Source organism: Chiloscyllium plagiosum, unplaced genomic scaffold (assembly GCF_037043375.1).
Source record: "Chiloscyllium plagiosum isolate Xiang-an unplaced genomic scaffold, Cpla_swu_hap1 HiC_scaffold_31, whole genome shotgun sequence".
Taxonomy (NCBI): domain Eukaryota; kingdom Metazoa; phylum Chordata; class Chondrichthyes; order Orectolobiformes; family Hemiscylliidae; genus Chiloscyllium; species Chiloscyllium plagiosum.
This window is the reverse complement of record NW_028270169.1, coordinates 26,456,516-26,478,769: the sequence shown is the minus strand read 5'-3', so window position 1 is coordinate 26,478,769 and position 22,254 is coordinate 26,456,516. Positions and strand designations below refer to the sequence as shown.

Genomic DNA, 22,254 nt, shown 5'->3' with positions numbered 1-22,254 from the left:
CCTAGGCATAGGCCTGCATACCCCTTCCCGACTTCCCAATCGATTGGCCGGAAAGTCTATGCCAAGCAGTTTGCACAGCTGTTAAATTCATACAGATGTAACTTCTAAAGAACTACAGGAATGCTTCCCAAATTCAGATAACTAACTGTGGAGAAAATCCAGTTTGTGTGCTTGTGTGTGTATGTAGGTAGTGTGGAAGGAGGTGTTCCTGGGGCAGGGGATTTCCACATTTCCTTCTGAGGTCAAACAGAGTAATCCTGCTCCTCCACACGTAATACACTCCTGAAGTTAAACCCTATACATTACAATGAATAAGTAAGGCAGGACAAGATGGCCAATAATCATAAAAGTAAGGTAGTGAAAATAACTGCACTTCCAAAACTGGAAGTAACCTTTTTTTAAGACAAAAGAAGGTAACAGAGCCACACAAAAGAGCAGTGGAAATGTGCAATTCTCTTCATTTAAGTTTGCAATGCTGAGATTGATAGACATTTGAAGTAAAAACAGAAAGTACTGGAAAACCTCAGTAGGTCAGGCAAAGGTGGGCAGAGAAACAGGGTCAATATGTTGAGTTGAATATGACAGCTTCAGAATTTCTTTCGGCTCCAAAGCAGAATCAATTCAACTTAAAACATTAACTCTTATTTCTTTCTCCACAGTTGCTACCAGACTTTGCATTTTTCCTGCACTTTCTGTTTCAGATTTCCAGCATTCGCCATACTTTGCTTTAACTGGTAGTTAGTTGATCTGATTAGATTCCCTACAGTGTGGGGACAGGCTACTTGGCCCAACAAGTCTACACCGACCCTCCGGAGACTAGTCCACCTAGACCTATTTCCTGACATTTACCCCTAATTAATACCTAACCTACAAATCCCTGAACACTATGGGAAATTTAACATGGCCAATTCACCTGACCTGCATATCTTTGGACTGTAGGAGGAAACGGGAAGCACCCAGAGGAAACCCATGCTGACACAGGGAGAACATGCAAACTCCACATAGGCAGTCACCCGATGCTGGAATTGAACCCTGGTTCCTGGTGCTGTGAGGCAGCAGTGCTAACCACTGAGTCATTGTGCCACCTAACAGTTGTCCTGTTAGGATATTAAAGAATGTGGCTGAGAGGTTGTTAAATGAAGTTGAGGCACAGAAGTGCCGTGTTCAGAATGATGCGGAGCAGCTGGTGTTGGACTGGGGTAGACAGAGTTAAAAATCACACAACACCAGGTTATAACCCAACAGGTTTATTTGGAAGCACTAGCTTTCACAGTGCTGCTCCTTTGAAGGTGTTGTGTAATTTTTAACCATGTTCAGAATGATAGACAGGAGTCATAGAGTCATACAGCACACAATCACACCCTTCAGTCCAAACTAAACTAGTCCCACCTGCTTGTGCTTGGCCCATATCCCTGCAAACATTTCTTATTTATGTACTAATCCAAATGTCGTTTAAACATTGTTGCCTTACCTGCATCCACCACTTCCTTTGGAAGGAACTGAAAGACTCATTCCTGTTCCTGCATTCTAAGAGCTAACAAGATCGGAGCACTCATAGGCTGGTACAGTGGCTGAGTGGTTAGCACTGCAGCCTCACAGCACCAGGGACCCAGGTTCGATTCCAGCCTCAGGTGACTGTCTGTGTGGAGTCTGCATGGGTTTCCTCTGGGTGCTCCAGTTTCCTCCCACAGTCCAAAGACATGCAGATCATGTGGATTGGCCATGCTAAATTGCCCATAGTGTTAGGTGCATTAGGGAAATGGGTCTGGGTGGGTAACTCTTCAGAGGGTCGGTATGAACTTGTTGGGCCAAAGGGCCTGTTTCCCCACTGTAGGGAATCTAATCTAATTTAAGGTTTGCAGTATAGGAAATAAATAGTTAAATAGAGGTATTTTCTACTTACGCTAAGGTCTTTCTTTGTCCCAACTAAGAACAATAGGACAGATGTAGGGTCATTTTCTTTAAGAGCATCTCTTAACCATTGTCTGAAAAAAAAAACACGATAGCAATTGTTATAAGGATAAGAGTGTCAACAGTTAGAGCTGAAAATGACCACACTCCATCGCTGATTTTGACTTTTTATTCTAAAAGCTAATTTGATACACTAAAATATTTGGTTATCATGTTATATCACTTATTTCTATGTGTTTTTCTATGTTAAACAAAATTCTGCCAAAAACAGTTTAAATATTTCAAGAAGTGTCAAGGAGCAGCGAATGATTATGAAATGAAAAGATGTGATGTTGAATGTAACAGTTACAGTTCTATTGCCACACAGTTAAATTGTTCTACTCCCAGTAGCTTAAGATTCAAAACTAGGGATTTGGAATCCAACAGTCAACCTACAGTACCTGTACTCAGTACAAATATTGCTGAGGGTGCATCTCCAGGAGATGTGGATCACTCATGGCGATGCACGTCAGATTACAGACAACACTCTTACCTAAGGGTCACTTAAATACAGGGTGTTGGTGGTTACCATCAGTATTGCAAGTTGCAGGTGGAGATGCATGTAGCTAAACCCTAGGGTCTCCTCTTCCACTTGGGCATGGTCATGCTTCACTTGCATTTGCACAGGCCTAAACACAAAATAAAAATCACATGCCCACCTACTGCCATAAGGAGAACACTGGACATTTGTCTTCAAGACAGCCTCGGCATAATGTCCAGATACACTTTGGTGGATGCACTTATCCAACATATGTTTATGTCCACAAATGGCTAAGTATACCCTCCTCCACCAGAACTGGCTGCTCGGCATCAGAGCTGGGATCAGTAGCATAGCAGCAATGTTACTTGATTAGTAGTTGAAAGGTTTGAATTCAAATCCTAACAAGGCTGTTGGAGAAAGTTAAATGCAATTGATAAAAAAACTGGATTAAATATTATTAATAATGCCTATGAAATTACTGAACGATTGCAAAAATCCATTGACGTCTAAGTTCACTAATGCCCTTCAGGGAGGAAATCTGCTCTGTTTGCTCAGTCCACCAAACGTGACTCCAGACCCAATGCAGCAGACTGTCTGATGCCCTCTAAAAGGGTCTAGTAAGCCACTCGGTTCAAGGGTAATTAGGAGTGTACTATAAATACGGACATTGCCAGTAAATCTCACATCCCAAGCATGAGTGAAAAAAAAGAGAAGCCTAGAGATTAGTTTAAATCAAGCCAAGATTTCTTTGCCATTTACTGAACTGAATATACATGATATATGTAGCCTTTCACCAATGCACCTTGCAAACCTGTGAGCTCTACAACCTAGAAGGACAAGGCAGCAGGTACAGAGTTGCATGTACCGTGAGAACACCATTCCCTGCAAACCACACATCTGACTTTGAACTATATCACCACCCCCTACCTTGTTGCCATGACAAGTGCTGACAGGACTTTGGGTGTCCCTGTATCACATGAACTGAAACAGTTTCAGGAAGTGGCTCACCACCACCTTCTCTCGGACATCAGGGGTGGGCAACATATTTTGGATTAGCCACACAGCCCCAAACCTCATGAAAGAGTAAAACATGTTCTGGGTGGAAGAAAACCAGGTTTGTAAATTATCTACACTGCAATTTGCAGTACAAGTCTTGTCTTGTGAACAAATAAACAGCAGATTTATGCTAGAGATATGACTTGTGAGACAGAATCTTCCCTTGGTTTAACCTACCATTCATTGGAACTAGGCTGTTCCCTTTCATGAGCCCAAAAATGGATAAATCTAGTAATCAGCTACATAAAAATAAAGTCCTGATGGCTCAAATACCTTTGGTACAGCTGTCACCTTTGAAACAAAGTTGAGAGCAGGAGAGGACTTGATTGTGTGCATAATCCCTTATTAATTATGTGAAGATGATTTATTCACTCTTTCCTTCTTTTCCCCACTATAGTAATTACTATTGTCCCTTTCCTTTGAAGGGAAACTCCTATTCGGTTGAAAAACCAGGACATGCAATAATGGAAGAGCTTTGTGCAAGTCCAGGATGGTCCAAAGGACTAGCAAATTTTAAAGTGGGTTGATATCTAATACAGTTAATACTTTCCTTCCTTCCTCTGGAGGAGACCTGAGCTTCTGGTGCATTGTACCAGCCTGCTAGTCTGGTATAGGTTGAGAAATCCACAATGTCTTCCTTGACACCATTAAGTAAGCACACCAGACTGAGCTGTGATCATCACAAATCCAGGTATGAAAGAAAAGATAATAGATTTTTTGGAAGGATAAGTATGGAGTGTTTGAAGGTATCTCTGTGAATTCAAAGATAAAGCAAAGACTTCATTTTGTTACTTACTTTACATGATCCAATGATGCTATGTCATTGACATCAAACACAATTATTATTGCTGAAAAAGAGATGGCATTTCAATTATTATTTTTATGTAAAATTAGTGAATTATGTTCAACAAAATATCAAAGAAAATCATTCAAAGCCCCAGATGAGATCTGAGAAAAGTTATCTTGCTAATTTGTAAATATTTTAATTTCTGTTTTAAGAATAAGGCTTTCTCAAGTCACCCACTGATTCACTGATTAGTAAAACTGACCTGTGATGAGGGTAAGTTCTTGTTAAAACAATATTCTAGAATTGGGTTTTTAGAGATATCATCAGTCTTCCAGTATGGTAAGAATTAGGCTCCGATAAACATAAAATCCCAATTCAGCCCATTGAGTCTGCATCAATCCCCTGAAGAGTATTCCATCCAGACCCACATGGAGTTCTTACTATAGCTAACCCACATAACTTACACATCCCCAGATACTATGGGGCAATTTCCCATGGCCATTCCACTGAACCTGCACATCTTTGGATTGTGGGAGGAAACCGGAGCACCCAGAGAAAACCCATGCAGACAAGGGAAGAATGTGTAAACTCCACACAGACAGTTGTCCAAGGCTGGAATCAAACTAGAGTCCCTGGAGCTGTGAGGTAGCAGTGCTAACCACTAAGCCACTGTGCCAACCAACCACTGTGCCACAATAGATTGCCCTGCTGTTATAATACCGCTCCTGATATTAGGTTCACAGTGAATTGCCCTGACATTGTACACAACTCCTATTTTTCTCTTCATTACTTCAAGTGGACATCCCCACCACTACCAGAGAAAATTAGTTCAGACTCATTTTTCTAATTCTTCCAGCTGGAGATCTGTCAGGTTCCCACTTATTATTTTCAGTAGAGACAAACCTCCAATGATGATGCTTCTTTATCACATCTGGAGAGTCCCAGCATGGTACTTTCTAATTACAGAATAAACAACTGGGAACCTTCAAATTTTGTCAGACCCTTGCCCCTCCTTCTGGAAGCGATGTGATGTACGACAGAACAATTGTGTGCTGCTATGAAAATATATGCATATATGTACAAACAGAAAATCCCTAGCTTAAGCCCAGATAACAAATGGAAAAGTTTTAACTTAATCCACTTACCACTTCACTGCTCTAATGGAGAGACAGCAACTGAGACTTTGTAACCTCAACCCACCAGCAAAGGCAGCATCAACTTATCTTCTGACGTAGAGAACGGATGTTTACTAGAGGTAGCATTAAGGTCACCACTATGACGTCTCACCCTGGTGGAAAAGGTGGTGATAACATGGAGGGGTGGGGTTGCTTTTGGTGGGAAGGGGTTTGCACCCAAAGTGTCAGGGGACACTTCATGAAGGTACCCACTTCCTTAACACCTTTCACACTGAAGTGAAGAGATGTCCACCTGCCTTCCATCTTCCCCTGCCCACCGTATTATGGTGACAGAGAGACCCTGACATAGCCTTTAATCGGGAACTCACAGGCCTCCACTGGCCTAGGGACAGACAGGCTGGCTGAAGCTTTACTTGCCCGCTATAATATGAGAAATGGCTCAGGGCTTGGCAGAAAGGTGGTGGGTTAGCCATATATTCCATTGTACATGTCTTCTCACCTTCAAACTCAGCAGCAGGGTGTCCATGTGGTATGGCATTTAACTCGCCCCAAAATGTTCCTCTGGCTTCACAATCACTTGAGCTTGATATTTGACACATGACTGTAAACCTGTTCCTGACCACAGGATGGTGCTGTATGTCTTGTTTTCACGAAGAATTCAGGCAAATAATTTGTGCAATCACTACAGTTGTACTGCACCGCCCTTTGCACCGATGTTACAGCATGTTCGTTACCAACAGAGGTCTCAAAGCATTTTAAATGCAGGAGCTTAGAACAATTTTTATAGTTTGGTACAATGGGATTGCTGATATCAGGCATGTTAGCAGCACAGCTTTTGAGAAGGGTTCAGGACCATTGATACTGGTCAAATTGGATCAGAGAATATCAAGGGCTCAGTCCATGTGGAAAGAAATCCAATCTCCCTCAGTGCTCGCTCTCCTGTTTCCGAGATGAGCAATGCCCTAATTTTAAAATTCTCATCCTTGCTTTCAAATCCTTCCATGGCTTCAGCCTCCCTATTTCTGTAACCTCCTCTTGCCTCACCATTCTCCCAGGTACCTGCAATCCTCCAGTTCTATGCTCCCTAGTTTAAATTGCTCTACCACTGGTGACCAGGCCTTTAGCTAACAAGCCCCCAAGGTCAGGAATTCTTTTTTATTCCCTTCATCTTTAAAGGCATTCCTTAAAATCTACTGCTTTGACCAATGCTTTTGTCAGCGGCCCTAATATCTCATGATGTTTTGATGTTGCATTTTCTTTGATAATACTCCAGTGAAACACTTACGGATTTTTTTTTGGCTAGGCACTATATAAATGCGAGTTGTTGTGGTTGGGAGTCACCCAGTCGTAATATCACTGTGAGACGTGAATATAGGGGACTATGTTAGCTTGTGAATCCATGCTGGGTTGGCCTGTACTTACCTCTTGAGAGTGGTAAGGCCATGTAGAGGGTTCAGTGTCTCTTCAGAGCATCAGGAAGAATGTCTCAGAGTTTCCAAATTCCAGTTATACATCACAACTTTCCAGCTGACAGATGGCCCAGAAGATGCCTTGTTACAGGATGTACATTATGAAGCTAGAGTGGGTTCAGAAGAGATTTACCAGGATGTTGCCAGGTATGGAAGGTTTGAGCTATAAAGAAGGGCTGCATAAGTGTAGGAGGTGGTGAGATGATCTTATAAAGGTTCATACAACCATGAGGGATATAGATAGGATTAATGGTAGGCGTCTTTTCCCTAGGATGTGGGATTTCAAGACCAAGTGAGAGGAGAGAGATTTTAAAAAAACATGAGGGGCAAATGTTTTTACACAGCGGGTGGTTCACGTGTGGAATGAATTTCCTTGGGAAGTGGTGGATGTGGGCACAACATTGAAAAGATAGATAAGGACATGAATAGGAAAAATTTGGAGGGATATGGACCAGGAGCAGACAGGTGATTGGCATGGACTGGTTGAACCAAAGGATCTGTTTCCATGCTGTATGACTCTGTGACTCTACGTTTTAAGGATATATTATTTGTGGGGAGTATTTTACTTCACCCTGAGTAGGGAAGAGAAGGCTAACAACGAGAATGTGTTGCAATGTGTAATGGGGGGAGGGATTGCTTTCCATTCAGTAAGCCTGGAATTCTGAGACATGCAGAATTCTCAGGTTTCTTACCTCAAACAGTTCAATGTGAAAACAAAGTTAGATTCTATACAATAATGAAAGTTTTTGTGTTTATATAGCCTCTAGTCATGTTGAAATGTCTCAAGGTGCCTCAGATAATTAACGATTTACAAGTGCAGTGATTCTTGGGGCGGCACAATGTCACAGTGGTTAGCACTACTGCCTCACTGCGCCAGGGTCCCAGATTTGATTCCAGCCTCGGGAGACTGTCTGTGTGGAGTTTGCACATTCTCCTTGTGTCTGTGTGGGTTTCCTCCGAGTGCTCTGGTTCCTCCCAAAGTCCAAAGATGTGCAGGTCAGGTAAATAGGCCATGTTAAATTGCCCATAGTGTTAGGTACATTAGTCAGAGGGAAATGGGTCTGGGTGGGTTACTCTTTGGAGGGTTGGTGTGGACTGGTTGGGCTGAAGGGCCTGTTTCCACACTAGGGAATCTAACCTAATCTAATCAAACTGGCAGACTTGAAGTTGTTCTGCAATATCAAACAAACAACAAATTAACTTCATGGCAAGGTAACTGGTTTCAAGAAAGGAGAAGAACTTGCTGCTCCTCTTCAGTTTGTGCCAATAGATTGTTTTTGTTCACTCAGGTTGCAGCTAATATTTCATTTGAAGACAGCAGCTCATCAAAGCAGCAGTCCCTCACTGCTATTTATAGGCTCTCATCAACAGATTGGTCGGGAGTGTAGAAAGAATTTGAACTTTTTTGGCTTACATGACTCAGCCAATCTGATAAAGCATCTTTATTACCATATAGTTAAAAAAAACTATACTGTTGAAAAATTAGACTTGTACCTTGTGCACCTCTGTAGTACGTGGATGCAATACACTTGAATCTTTCTTGTCCTGCCGTGTCCCATCTATTAGAAAACATGTCCATAATTTAGAAAATATTTCAGCATTATTATATATTTATAATGTACAATTCACTTGTATCCAAGTTTACCTTCAGAAGTCTTACGTAGACAAGATGAAGAGCAATTGTACAGTCTGTACAACTAAAGGAGAAGGTACACAGGACTCAGTATTGTGATGTTGATATACAGTGTACCACAGTGTCATACCAGGGGCATATCTGTAGCCTACTGAGTGGCTGCATATGTGATGCTTCAGAGCTTCTCCTCTGGTTTTACTGCATGCTGGATGATCTCCTGACACCATTTCACACACTCCTGTGGCAGCAGATATGAATGAGGGTGGGGCATGCAAAATCCAGCTGCTGCCCTTCCCACCACCAACCCAAATGGCCTCCAATCTATCTCAAATTTCAAGTGTGACCCTGGGGAGATGTCAGGTGACTCGCATTACCTTGGGCCCACTGGGCTAGTTCATGGCCACTTAAGGTCTTCATTCTGCCATCCATGGTGTTCTAACCATAACAGTACAAACGCTGGGCCATGTGGGAAGGCCAGCCATTTTAGCTACATGGGTTGGTGTCAGACAAGCTCATGGGGATAGATGGGATACCTCTTCTGGGTTCATCGGAGGTACCCTGTTAAAAATCATTCCCCCACAACTGCCTGCAGTTCCTGTCATAGTCACTGCTCCTGGTTTGGACACTGCTGGAAAGGCACTGATTGTCCAGCAGCTCTCGAAGGTGGGGCCTTCCTTCTGACAAAGGGGTGGAAGGGTCGCCTTAAAGTAATTAACATCACTTCCAGGCTGACACTGCTGAAGGACTACCATCAGGCTTGGGAGGGCAACCTCCCCCGCTCCCTCAATCACTTAGCACCAGGGAGGATAATGAACACAGCATCCCATATAATCCAGCCCCTTTTACACAGTCACACCCTACTGCACTCAACACAGGTGCTCATATATCTGTGTCAGGTCCTTGGAGCAGATTTGAGAGAATAAGCATTTTCTTAAAATTATGCTTCTCTCTCTGGGAACAGAGTCTCTCAAAACAATATCTCTCGCTCTCTTCCATATCAAGGATTTCTCTCATCTTTCACGCCCCACTTTGGAAGTCCTGCATTCTTTCAAGTTTCACCAGTAACATGATCTCCCTTCCCCATCCAAACAGAGTCTCTCTCTTTTCAGTTACTCTTGGTGTCCACATCAGATCAGCACACTTGAAACCCTCATCATAGCTCCGCTTCATTGTACAGATTGGAGCTAGCAAATACCAGGGGCCGAGTCCTCTCCCCTCTGAATATTTCCAGGAGATGGGACCTTTACTGGATCCTTCATAACCTGAATTTTTACAGTGCTTCCACCTCCTAAATGGGAGGCTGTGTTATAGAATCTGTTGTTGTAGTGTTCAGAAGATTAGGAGACAGTGAGGACTGCAGATGCTGGAGATCAGAGTGGAGTGTGGGGTGCTGGAAAAGCACAGCAGGTCAGGCAGCATCCAAGGAGCAGGAGAATCGACGTTTTGGGAAGAAGGGCTTATGCCCAAAATGTCGATTCTCCTGCTCCTCAGATGCTGCCTGACCTGCTGTGCTTTTCCAGCAGCACACTCTTGTGTACAGAATGTGTACTGCGTTTGTAGAGCGCCTGGCGCTCTGCTTGACTGTTCCAAATAGCACCTAAAATGTCTAATCATTTGGAGATTGGGATTTGGTTTGCTTAGTTGGCTCGTCAGTGGGTTTGCGATGAAGAGTTATGCCAATAGAGTGGGTTCAATTCCTGCACTAGCTGAGGTTACCACGAAAGATTCTCCTTTTCAACCTTCCCCTCACCTGCGGTGTGGTGACCCTTAGGTTAAACCACCACCTAGTTGTTTCACTCTCTCTCGTGAGAGAGCAGCCCCATGGTCCATTAGGACTGCAGCAACTTTACTTCTATTTTTACTTGGAGATGACTATTGGGCAGGGAACCACTGCTACTTTAAGAATGAGAAGTCAGAATCCGTTCACTGCCATCTCAAAATGCAGCTTCTCACACTTCTTCTTGCCCTCTCCCTCCAAATCCACTTCTTTGGGCTGGAATGACTCCACCCCATGACTTGTTGAAATGGCAGGAATCTAGGGAATATTAAAACTCAGATCTGAAAAATGAACCTACAAAACAACAGGATTCCGGAAACACTGCCAATTTTTGCCACATCTTGTACTGAATGATTGAAGGTTTATTTAATATCAGGTATTGAAACTTAAGGTACATTTGCCTGTGATATTGCAATTTAGACATACTCATTTACTCCACAATTTCACTTAAACGTTTTTTTTTGGTTGTTCTGTTCCATTCAAAAAACATGCCAGCACACTCCAGTTCATCACTCAAGTGGCCTTTACACATCTATAGTTCAGGCAGAATACCAATCTCAGATGTATCACTATTGTTCCTAATCTTGACTTCCTAAACATTTCCAGCGGGGTTGTTAGAGACAATCACTGAAAACTGATCTGTTGTTACCGGGTACCAACATTATCAATAACTGACTATCACTCAGGGAATTACTGAATATAGTCGCTGAATATTAGAGGTCACTGTATTCTTTTTTTCTCCAAGGTCACAGTGTATTGACTTGAATCTGAATCAGGATCACAGAGTGCTAATCAGGGGTTACTGACATAGATTCATGAATACTCATTTGGGTCACTGTGTATACCAATCAGAATTGGGAATTCTGATCACCTAACCAAAAAAACCAAAGAAGTGCAGGCACTAGAAATCAGAAACAAAAACAGAAATTTCGGAGAAACTCGGCAGGTTTGGTAGTATCTGTGGAGAGAAAGCAGAGTTAAAGTTGCAGGCCAGCGACCTTCTACAAAACATGGCTCAACCACCGAGCTATTGCAAGTCGAAGTGAGGTAGTGGTGTGGCAATATTTGGACAACGAATTATACAATCTACTCCAAAGGCCTGTACTTATTACTCTCTTCACTGATCTACTGAATCTACATGAACACTGTTTGCTCCTGGCAGATTCAGGTGGAAGTATGACATGACAAATGAAAAAAAAAATTTTAGCTTCCTGCTTTTCTGATTACAGGGTGGATACAGTGTGATCTACTTCCCCTCAGCTCATTGCTTGCTCATCACAGATTTAGCTGTAAATGCCTTCTGTCTGGACATGGAGTGTATTTGCATGACACTGCACTCCAATTGGTCTAACGTTAAGAAGCCTCAGAAACAGAGGAGCTGAATCCATCTGCACTCCAAGGATGCACTAATGGAGCATTCAAGGTGCTATAAAATGGAATGCATGTTTCCTGGGCATGGACATTACTGCTATCATTCAGGGTAAAATGAGGTCAATTTGGCCTGAAGATATTGGTTTGGCAATACAATATCATTGTGCCACCCTCAGATATTATGGAAAGTAAATAACACTGCTAAAGAGCCAGTCATGTGAAAATATCTACCAGTATTTCTTTGCCTGCTATATTTCATAGCATACAGTGTGGAAGCAGGCCATTCAACCCATCGAGTCCACATCGACCTTCTGAAGAGCATCCCACCCATCTACCTTATACCTCTTACCCTGCATTTCCCATGGCTCATCCACCTGGTCTGTAAGTCACTGAACACTTTCGCATGGCCAATCCACCTAACCTGCATATCTTTGGACTGGGGGAGCAAACCAGACCACACAGAAGAAATCAATGCACATACTGGTGAGTGTGCAAACTCTACACAGTTACCTGAGGGTGGAATCAAACCTGGGGCCCAGTTACTGTGAGGCAGCAGTGCTAACCACTGAGCCGCATGCCACCCAGGCTATTTCTAGGCTATTGGATGGGAATAGAATTGGGAGTAGTTTACAGCAGTATTGGCGAGGCAACACTGAGAGAGAAAACAATGTTCTGTCAATGGCATCACCTTGAATTTAGCAGCAGGTTCTCTGCTGGTGGAGGCCTCTGTTTTTACACTTCGTTCATTAGCTTTTTTGAGCCTGCCATGAGAAACAAAATAAGTGATTGAGAGACTGGGGGGGACGGGGGTTAGCCATAATCAATTTCCTGATCACAGTATAATCCCTCTGCTGTATGACTTCCAAGCTTAGACTCCCAATTGCATGTAGAATCCCTTTCCTCAGATCACTAACTGGTTACCACCCTGCTGAGCAACTGCCATCAGCCATTCAATGGCTGATTGGCCTAACTGAGAAGGCAAGATCACATAGAACACTCACTTTCCATTCCTCCATCCTCAACCTGCTGAAAAGCATAAATCCACACCATAAATTCCTGAAAAGTCATTCGGCTCAGTACCTACTCTTTGGAAGAGCTGTCCAATTAGCCTCATTTGTTGCTCCTTTCCCAAAGGCCTGCAAGGATTTCCTTTTCAGTTGTTCTTCTCAATTTCTCCTCATCTCAATGGCCTATCCTGTATCATGATCTGTGACCTCAGTTCCTGCTCAACAGGAACATGAATCCCCGTCTGAAAGTTGCTATTGGATCCCCTTCTACTACCCTTCCAAGGAATGTGCTAAAGATCATAACTTTCAGCTGCGTGAACAAATGCTTCCCAATCTCCCTGCTGATTTTCTTGGTGCTTACCTGAAATCTAGTTACTGACCATTAGCCCCCAGCAGAAATAGTTTCTCGCTGTGTACTCTACCAAAGCCCACCAGAACTTTGGACATCCTTATTAAATGTTCTTCTAACAGGCTCTGCTCTAGCTTTCACAGCTTCATCACATAGCTGAAGTCTCTCAGCTCTGACACCATTCTAGTAAATCCATTCTGCATCCTCTTCAACTCACTAATATTCTTCCTAAAGTATAATGCCCAAATTTGGATACTGTACTCCAACTATTGTTTAATCAGTAACATCTAAAGGTTCTATGTAGCTTCCTTGCTTTTGTACTGTACCTTTGTTCAGAAAGACAACAATTCTCAATGCTTCTTAATGTCTTATCAATTTCTCCTGTCACCTTCAAAGATTTGTGTAAGTTCACTCCCTTGTGCCTAGGTGTTACATACCCTTTAAAATGGATAAGTTTGTTTTTATTACCTCTCCTCTGCCCTACATTAAGTTTCATCTGTCACAATCTCCCTTATTTCACCATTCCACCTCTGTTCACCTGACATTTGTAAATATTGCAAACTCCACGAATTGTGAGAGCAAATCAAATACTTTCCAGCAATCAAATCAGATAAATGTTGGCAGTTAATTTCTCCACCTTCATACGTACAGCTGTAAACTGAAGGGAACTCCCAACACTTCAAACCGCTCCATCTCAAAATCCACCCCAATAGTCGCTTTGTAATTCTTGTCAAATGTGTCCTTGCAAAATCTGAAAGGCAAATAGAGATATAGAAAGTTATGAAATATATGAAATCTCAGACAACTGTTTATAAAAGCTGAAAAATGCAGCAAGGTATCTCCCTCTTTCTCAGATCTGAGACAAGATAGTGAAGGCAGGGTTTGGTATGCTTTCCTTTATTGATCAGTACACTGAATATGGGCGTTGAGAGGTCATGTTGTGGCTGTACAGGACATTGGTTAGGCCACTTTTGAAGTACCATTTTCAATTCAGGTCTCCCTGCTATAGTAAGGATGTTGTGAAACTTGAAAGGGTTAAGAAAAGATTTACAAGGATGTTGCCATGGTTGGAGGGTTTGAGCTGTAGGGAGAGGCTGAATAGGCTGGGGCTGTTTTCCCTGGAGCATCGGCGGCTGAGGGGTGACCTTATAGAGGTTTATAAAATTATGAGGGGAATAGCCAAGGTCTTTCTCCCCAGAGTAACGGAATCCAAAACTAGAGGACGTTGGTGAGAGAAGAAAGATTTAAAAGGGACCTAAGGGGCAACCTTTTCATGAAGAGGATGGTGCATGTATGGAATGACCTGCCAGAGGAAGTGGTGGAGGCTGGTACAATTGCAACATTTAAAAGGCATCTGGAAGGGTACATGAGTATGAAGGGTTTGGAGGGATATGGGCGAAGTACTGGCAAGTGGGACTACATTAATTTAGGATATCTGATCAGCTTTGACGAGTTGGACCAACAGGTCTGTTTCCATGCTGTACATCTCAATGGCTCTATTTCATTTAATGTAACTTGGCTTAAGTCCATTTAGGATTGTACTTACCGATTGATTAAACATGTTTTTCCAACTGACAAGTCTCCAACCACGATAATCTTGGAAATCTTCAACCTAAAATTAAAATGGATTGATCTTACATATCTCTTGAAAGTGATGGAAAAAGACATTTTTTCATTTATTTTATATTGGCCAAATACAATATTTTCCCTCGCTCTTTTTGGAAGGTTGCTAATACTTGAAATAAACTCTTCACCACGTTCATAAAATGTGGTGAAAAGTATTAGGTCCACCCTATCTTTGTTGTATTACAGAGCATTTTCTTTTTAATCTAAAAATAGCTGTAGAGATACAATAAATTACACCTTGGTTTTCTCTACAAGGTTCTTCTTATTAGACGAGAAGTTGCCAACCTGACACACTTTAGACAACATAAGGCCCTGAAGAACCCACTCACTTCGACAATACAGGCGGCAGCATATGCTGGCAGTGGTGGGATGTAAAGATTTAACTGAGCAGAACCAGTCCCAACAAGGCTTACATACTGATAACTCAGAAGGCCTCAGAGAAAACAGATACTACTGATTGCTGAGGTCAGTGAACCCGAAAAAATCTTGAGTCAACACTCAACCCTCAAGAATTCTTCAAAGCATGACACAGGAAGTATTTCAGACCTGTTAAGACACCACTGGAAGGATGACGTCTGCAGCTCCAAGGCAGAGATACAGGCTGCATTGTGAGGTAGTGACCCATGAGAGCAGTCCTGGTCCACGTTCAGCCAGAGGATAAACCAATATCAAAGATTATGTGAGTCATAGCTAAAAATCTCTGGTATGAAAGGAAACCTTAAACAGTACAGTATTCATTTTAGAAGGGAGAGAACGTTTTTTAAAAAAGCTATGTTGTGCTTACAAGAAGAGGCTTCATGATAAGTATGAATTTTCTAACAAACTCATTTGATTTTTGGACACATTATCAACAGTGCAGATGTTTAGAGCCATCATGGATTCCTCTGCTCCAATGTTAATCTAGGATCTTCTGAGATTTTTCGGTATGGTGATTCAATTGGTGAAATATTTGCCTGGTGTCATGTAGCAGAACCTCCAGCAGCAGGTGCTGATGGTAAAGGAAGGCATTGAGCAGGCAACTGGGCCAATTGTATCAGGTTTCCAGCTGTAGGTAGCAACATTGAGGGAGGATGTCAAGTCCGGTAGTTAGAACAGTCAAATGGATCTCTCTGGAGGAAAGGATGTCTTTGTTGGAAGGATGGAACAAAAGATATCCTCAGCCAGATATAAACCACAAGCCTAATTCCAAGTTCATACTGTGTCTTCCTTGCTTAAACTTTAAATTTCCTTTCATGCTTCTAATGTCCTGATGAAAATGGAATAAAGAATCCCTGCTTCGTGACCTTTGAGCTGTGTGAGTTCAAAATTACATGAGCAGCCATGACAGACCATATGAGAGAATTCCTCAAGAAGGCACAAAGATAGTGTTGGGTTTCTCATCAAGAGAATTCAGAAGATTAAGGAAATGTTGATTTCTGCAGATGCTTCACACATTATAATAATTCATTCCAAGCAGAAACTTTCAGATCATCTGAATTTGTAAAGGCAAAGACTTAGGGGGGAATGGGGTTGCGGTAGATGTAATTACACAAACAAATTTGTAAAAATAATGGTTACCAGAAAAACAAATCTTATTTATATGTGGGTCTGGAGGGATCTGGAAGCAGTAGTACTTAAGTAAATGCAATAACCACCATCAGCTACAGTGGTAACATGAGGATTGGGGGAGGGGGGTATTGGGGGGCACAAATGTAGGATCTTGTGGGAGACAGATCTAAGCCTAGGTCTCCCAAAGTCTCTATAATGATGCACAGCCTATTCTTATAACCTGTAAACAATTGCAGAGATGGAACGAATACTGTACAAGACTTTTCTCATTAGACCTTTGCATACAATAGACCACAAAACCCCCAAAAAGGCCAGTGTAAACAGAGTAAAAGGTTTAATAAGTTACAAACATCTACTTCTGTTTTATACTTTAATCATCACCAATACGATATTCATTCACTTATAGTTGGGCAAGATCTTATCCCCAACCCAAAGATAATTGTTTAGATATTTTCTAACCAACTTGCTCAGACATGCTATGACTCACCTCCAGAACAATTAGATCTTCTACCCAGGCCTCTTGGCTCAGCGATAGAGGCCTTACAATAAATTGCTTATTTCTGTTTCATTCATTCATTGGCTAACCCATTCCTAATTGTTAAGGGTCAACCACATTACTGTCACATGTAACAAAAACCAATAAGTCAGATTGTGCAACAATTGACAATGGTCACCATTAGCTTTTAATTCCAGAACACCATTTTCCATCATCTGCTGCAATGGGACTCTGAACTGAAACCCCCGCACAACATCTGCCTGCAGATTTGGATCACTAGCACAGTGACAATACAACTATGCCACCACCTCCCCTCAAATAATTACTTAGGTATTTTTTTAATCAACCTGTTCAGTGGTGTTAATACACACCTCTGTTGGAGGTGGGACTTGAATTCAGGCTTCCTGGCTCAAAGGTAGGGACACTACCAGTGTATTACAAGACCCTCAACAAATAATTGTTTATTTATTTTCTAATCAATCTGTTCAGTGACATTTTTACACACCTCTGGAGCAGGTGGGACTTGAAACAGGAAAGTTATTAGCCCAGCAATAGGGACACTATCACTGCATCAGTGCAGCGCCCTCAGTCTGCTTTATGATATTTTCCTAATTGACGTTTTCAGGGATGTCATTACACACGCCTGGAGCAGGTGGGAATTGAACCCAGGCCTCCCAATTCCTGAAGAAGGGCTCATGCCCGAAACGTGATTCTCCTGCTCCTTGGATGCTGCCTGACCTGCTGCGCTTTTCCAGCAACACATTTTCAGCTCCCAGTTCAGAAGTAGGGATACTACCATTGCACCTTCAAACAATTGAACATAGAACAGTACAGCACAGCACAGGCCCTTTGACCTTCGATATTGTGCCGACCTTTTTTCCTACTCTAAGATCAAACTAACCTACATACCCTTCATATTACTGCCATCCATGTGCCTTCCCAAGAGTCACTTAAATGTCCGTAATGTATCTGACTCTATTACCACTGCTGGCAGTGCATTCCATGCATCCACCACTCTTTGTGTAAAGGACCTATCTCTGACATCTCTCCTAAACCTTCCTCCAATCACCTTCAAATTGTGCCCCCTCATGATAGCTTTTTCCGCCCCGGAAAAAAATCTCTGGCTATCCACTCTATCTATGCCTCTCATCATCATCTTGTATACCTCTGTCAAGTCACCTCTCATCCTTCGCTCCAATGAGAAAAGCCTGAGCTCCCTCAAACTTCCTTCATAAGACATGCCCTCCAGTCCAGGAAGCATCCTGGTAAATCTCCTCTGCACCCTCTCTCAAGCTTCCATATTCTTCCTATAATGAGGCAACCAGAACTGAATACATTATTCCAAGTGAGGTCTAACCAGAGCTTTATAGAGCTGCAGCATAACCTCACCACTCTTAAACTCAATCCCCCTGCGAATGAAAGCCAACAAACCATACACCTTCTTAACAATCCTATCAACTTGGTTGGCAACTTTGAGGGATCCATGGGTATGGACACCAAGATCCCTCTGTTCCTCCACACTGCCAAGAATCTTGTGTTTCACCCGGTAATGTGCATTCAGATTCCACCTTCCAAAATGAATAATTTCATACTTTTCCAGGTTGGACTCCATCTGTCACTTCTCAGCTCAGTTCTGCATCCTGTCAATGTCCCATTGCAACCTACAACAGCCCTGCACACTATTCACAACTCCACCAACCTTCGTGTCATCAGCAAACTTACTAATCCACCCTTTCACTTCCTCATCCCAGTCAATTAAGAAAATCACTAAGAGTAGAAGTCTCAGAACAGACTGCTGCGGAATACTACTTGACACTGAACTCCAGACTAAATAATTTCCATCTACTACCACCCTCTGTCTTCTCTGTATCCAGACAACCAAATTTCCCTGTATCCCATGCCTCCTTACTTTCTGAATGAGCCTATCATGGGCAACCTTATCAAATGCTTGTTTAAATCTATATACACCACATCCACTGCTCTACCTGTATCAATACGTTTTGTCATATCCTCAAAGACTTCAAAAAGGTTTGTGAGGCATGACCTGCCCTCACAAAGCCATGATGACTATCTCTAATCAAATGATGCTTTCCCAAATAATAATAAATCCTGTCTCTCAGAGTCCTTTCCAATAATTTGCCCACCACTAATTTAAGACTGACTAGACTGTAATTCTCAGGGTTATCCTTATTCCTTTTTTGAACATTTGCCACCTTCCAACCATCTGGTACTCCAGTGGATATTGAGGACGCAAAGATTACCGTCAAAGGCGCAGCAATCTCTTCCCTCACGTCCTGTAGAAACCTTGGGTGTATTCTGTCTGGCCCAGGTGCCTTATCTATCCTCATGTGTTTCAAGATCTCCAGCAAATCCTCCTTCTTAATATCAACCTGTTTGCACATATTGTTGCAATATTGCGTGCAGTTCTGGTCTTCCTATCAGAAAGATGTTGTGAAAATTGAAAGGGTTCAGAAAAGATTTACACGGATGGTGCCAGGGTTGGAGGATTTGAGCTATAAGGAGAGGTTGAATAGGCTAGGGCTGTTTTCCCTGGAGCTACGGAGACTGAGGGGTGACCTTATAGAGGTTCATAAAATCATGAGGGGCATGGATAGGGTAAAGAGACAAGGTTTTTTTCCGTGGGGTTGGGGAGTCCAGAACTAGAGGGCATAGGTTTAGGGTAAGAGGGGAAAGATATAAAAGAGAACAAAGGGCAACTTTTTCACTCAGAGGGTGGTACGTGTATGGAATGAGCTGCCTGAGGAAGTGGCAGAGGTTAGTACAATTGCAACATTTAAAAGGCATCTGGATGGGTATATTAATAGAAAGGGTTTGGGGGAAATGGGCCAGGTACTGGCAGGTGGGACTAGATTGGGTTGGGATACCTGGTCGGCATGGACGAGTTGGACCGAAGGGTCTGTTTCTGTGCTGTACATCTCTATGACTCTATGACTCTGTCAGCCTGTTTCACGCTGTCCTCACAAACATCAAGGTCCCTCTCAGTAATAATAGTGAAACAAAGATTTCATTAAGGACCTCCCCACCTCCTCTGCCTCCAGGTACAAGTTCCCTCCATTATCCCTGATCAGCCCTACCCTCACTCTGGCCATCCTCTTGTTCCTCATACAAGTGTAAAATGTCTTGGGGGTTTCCTTAATCCTACCAACTAAAGCTTTATCATGCCCCCTTCTCGCTCTTTTAAGTCCATTTTTCAGTTTATTTCTGGCTACCTTGTAACCCTCTAGAGCCCTATCCGATCCTTGCCTCCTCAACCTTCAGTAAGCTTCCTTTTTCCAGATGTTCCACATCTCTTGTCATCCAAGGTTCCTTCACCCTACTCTCCTCTTCTTGCCTCTGTGGGACAAACCGACCCAGCACTCGTAGCAAGCGCTCCCTAAACAACCTCCACATTTCTATCATTCATTTCCCTGAGAATATCTGTTCCCATTTTGTGCTGCACAAATCCTGCCTAATAAAAATGGAATTTCCCCCCCTCTAATTAAATACTTTCCCATATCATCTGCTCCTATCCCTCTCCATGATTATAGTAAAGGCCAGGGAGATGTGATCACTATCACTGAAATGCTCTTCACCAACAGATCTGACATCTGACCTGGTTCGTTGCCAATCACCAAATCCAATATGGCCTCCCCTCTAATCAGCCCATCTAAAAATTGAGTTAGGAATCCTTCCTGGAGACACCTGACAAAATCTGCTCTATCCAAACTATTTGCACTGAGGTGGTTCCAATCAATGTTAGGGAAGTTGAAGTCACCCATGACAACAACCCTGTTACTTCTGCACCTTTCCAAAATCTGCTTCCCAATCTGCTCCTCAGTATCTCCGTTGCTATTAGGGGGTCTATAGAAAACTCCCAATAAAGTGACTGCTCCTTTCCTCTTTCTGACTTTCACCCATACTGAGTCAGTCGACAAACCCTTCTCAACGACCTACCTTTCTGCAGTGTGAAAGTACCCCTGATTTACAATGCTACTCCCCCGCCTCTTTTACCTCTCTCTCTATTCCTTTTGAAACATTTGAACCACAGAACATCCAACAACCATTCCTACCCCTGTAATATTCAAGCCCCGTAATGGCCACAACGTCATAGCTCCAAGTACTGATCCATGCCCTAAGTTCATCACCCTTATTCCTGACACTTCTTTCGTTAAAATTGACACACTTCAACCCATCACATTGACTGCAACTTTGTCCTATCAACTGTCTATCCTTCCTCACAGACTCTCTGCATGCTGTATTTGCCTGTTCACCAACTACTCCATTCTCTGATCCATAGCTCTGGTTCCCATCCCCCCCTGCCAAACTAGTTTAAACCTCCTGAAGAGCTCTTGCAAACTTCTCACCCAAGATATTGGTGCACCTCCAGTTCAGTTGCAACCCGTCCTCCTTGTACAGGTCTCCACTTCCCCAGAAGGTGTCCCAGTGATCCACATTGCTTCAATTTTTCTAACAAATCTGTTCAAAGGTGTTATTACACAACCCTGGAGCAGGTGTCACTTAAACCCAGGCCTTCTGGTCCACAGTTCGGGACAAAACCACTATGCCACAACAGGGACCCATCAAATAACTGCTTATTATTGAGTGTTTAATGGTATTCTGGGGATGGGCATTTACAGGGTCCCTACCTATGCTCATATACCCTACCTCTGGGCCAGGTACAAGTTCCACTTGCTGTAGTGTATGCAGTAACATTGCTGAACACGTTGATTAGGAAAATACCTATGCTCATATACATAGGATCAGGCTGAAAAGTGTTTTGGAAGTCAGGCGCATGATATGGAGTACCTCTGTAAATAAAAATGCATCCCCGGGAGGAAGAATCCCATATAAATACGGGTTTTGTTATGACTTGATATAACTTTACTTCGAATGCGTATTTATTTATTTATCTATCTATCTATTTATTTATTTTCTCTTTTTTGGTTATTGTTAGTAATGTAAGACATTGTGGTCATTTTTTTATATAGAGAGTTTTCTTTTTTATATTTTACTTTGTGTTTTGGTAGTCTATAGAATAGATTAGTAGTTAGTTTTTTTAAAAAAATTATATTGGTGTTGTTATTATATTGTAAAGTGGAATATACTATTTTGGACAAATTTTGTAAAAAAATCTCAAAAATCTTTTTTCTCAATAAAAATATTTATTAAAAAAACCCATAAAGACCAGTCTCCATCTGTATCCATCATGATCTGACTATATAAATCATAATACCCAACTCTACTTTTTGTCATTTACATAAATGATTTAGATGCGAGCATAAGAGGTACAGTTAGTAAGATTGCAAATGACACCAAAATTGGAGGTGTAGTGGACAATGAAAAGGGTTACCTCAGATTACAACAGGATCTGGACCAGATGGGCCAACGGGCTGAGAAGTGGCAGACGGAGTTTAATTCAGATAAATGCGAGGTGCTGCATTTTGGGAAAGCAAATCTTAGCAGGACTTCTACACTTAATGGTAAGGTCCTAGGGAGTGTTGCTGAACAAAGAGACATTGGAGTGCAGGTTCATAGCTCCTTGAAAGGGGAGTCACAGGTAGATAGGAT

At 42.3% G+C, this 22,254-nt stretch overlaps 1 protein-coding gene across 2 annotated transcripts in view; it reads right to left on the bottom strand.

Moving 5' to 3' along the window:
• The window catches only part of LOC122564029 (ras-related protein Rab-34), a 57,926-nt gene that overhangs the window by 8,518 nt on the left and 27,154 nt on the right, over nucleotides 1-22,254 (bottom strand). For both annotated transcript variants that reach the window (XM_043718482.2, XM_043718483.2), the window contains exons 4-8: nucleotides 14,563-14,628; nucleotides 13,666-13,767; nucleotides 8,374-8,438; nucleotides 4,284-4,335; nucleotides 1,904-1,985 (exon numbers count right to left, since the gene is read on the bottom strand). In XM_043718482.2, coding sequence (XP_043574417.1) covers nucleotides 1,904-1,985; nucleotides 4,284-4,335; nucleotides 8,374-8,438; nucleotides 13,666-13,767; nucleotides 14,563-14,628 — 367 coding nt within the window. The remainder of the gene's footprint in view (nucleotides 1-1,903; nucleotides 1,986-4,283; nucleotides 4,336-8,373; nucleotides 8,439-13,665; nucleotides 13,768-14,562; nucleotides 14,629-22,254) is intronic.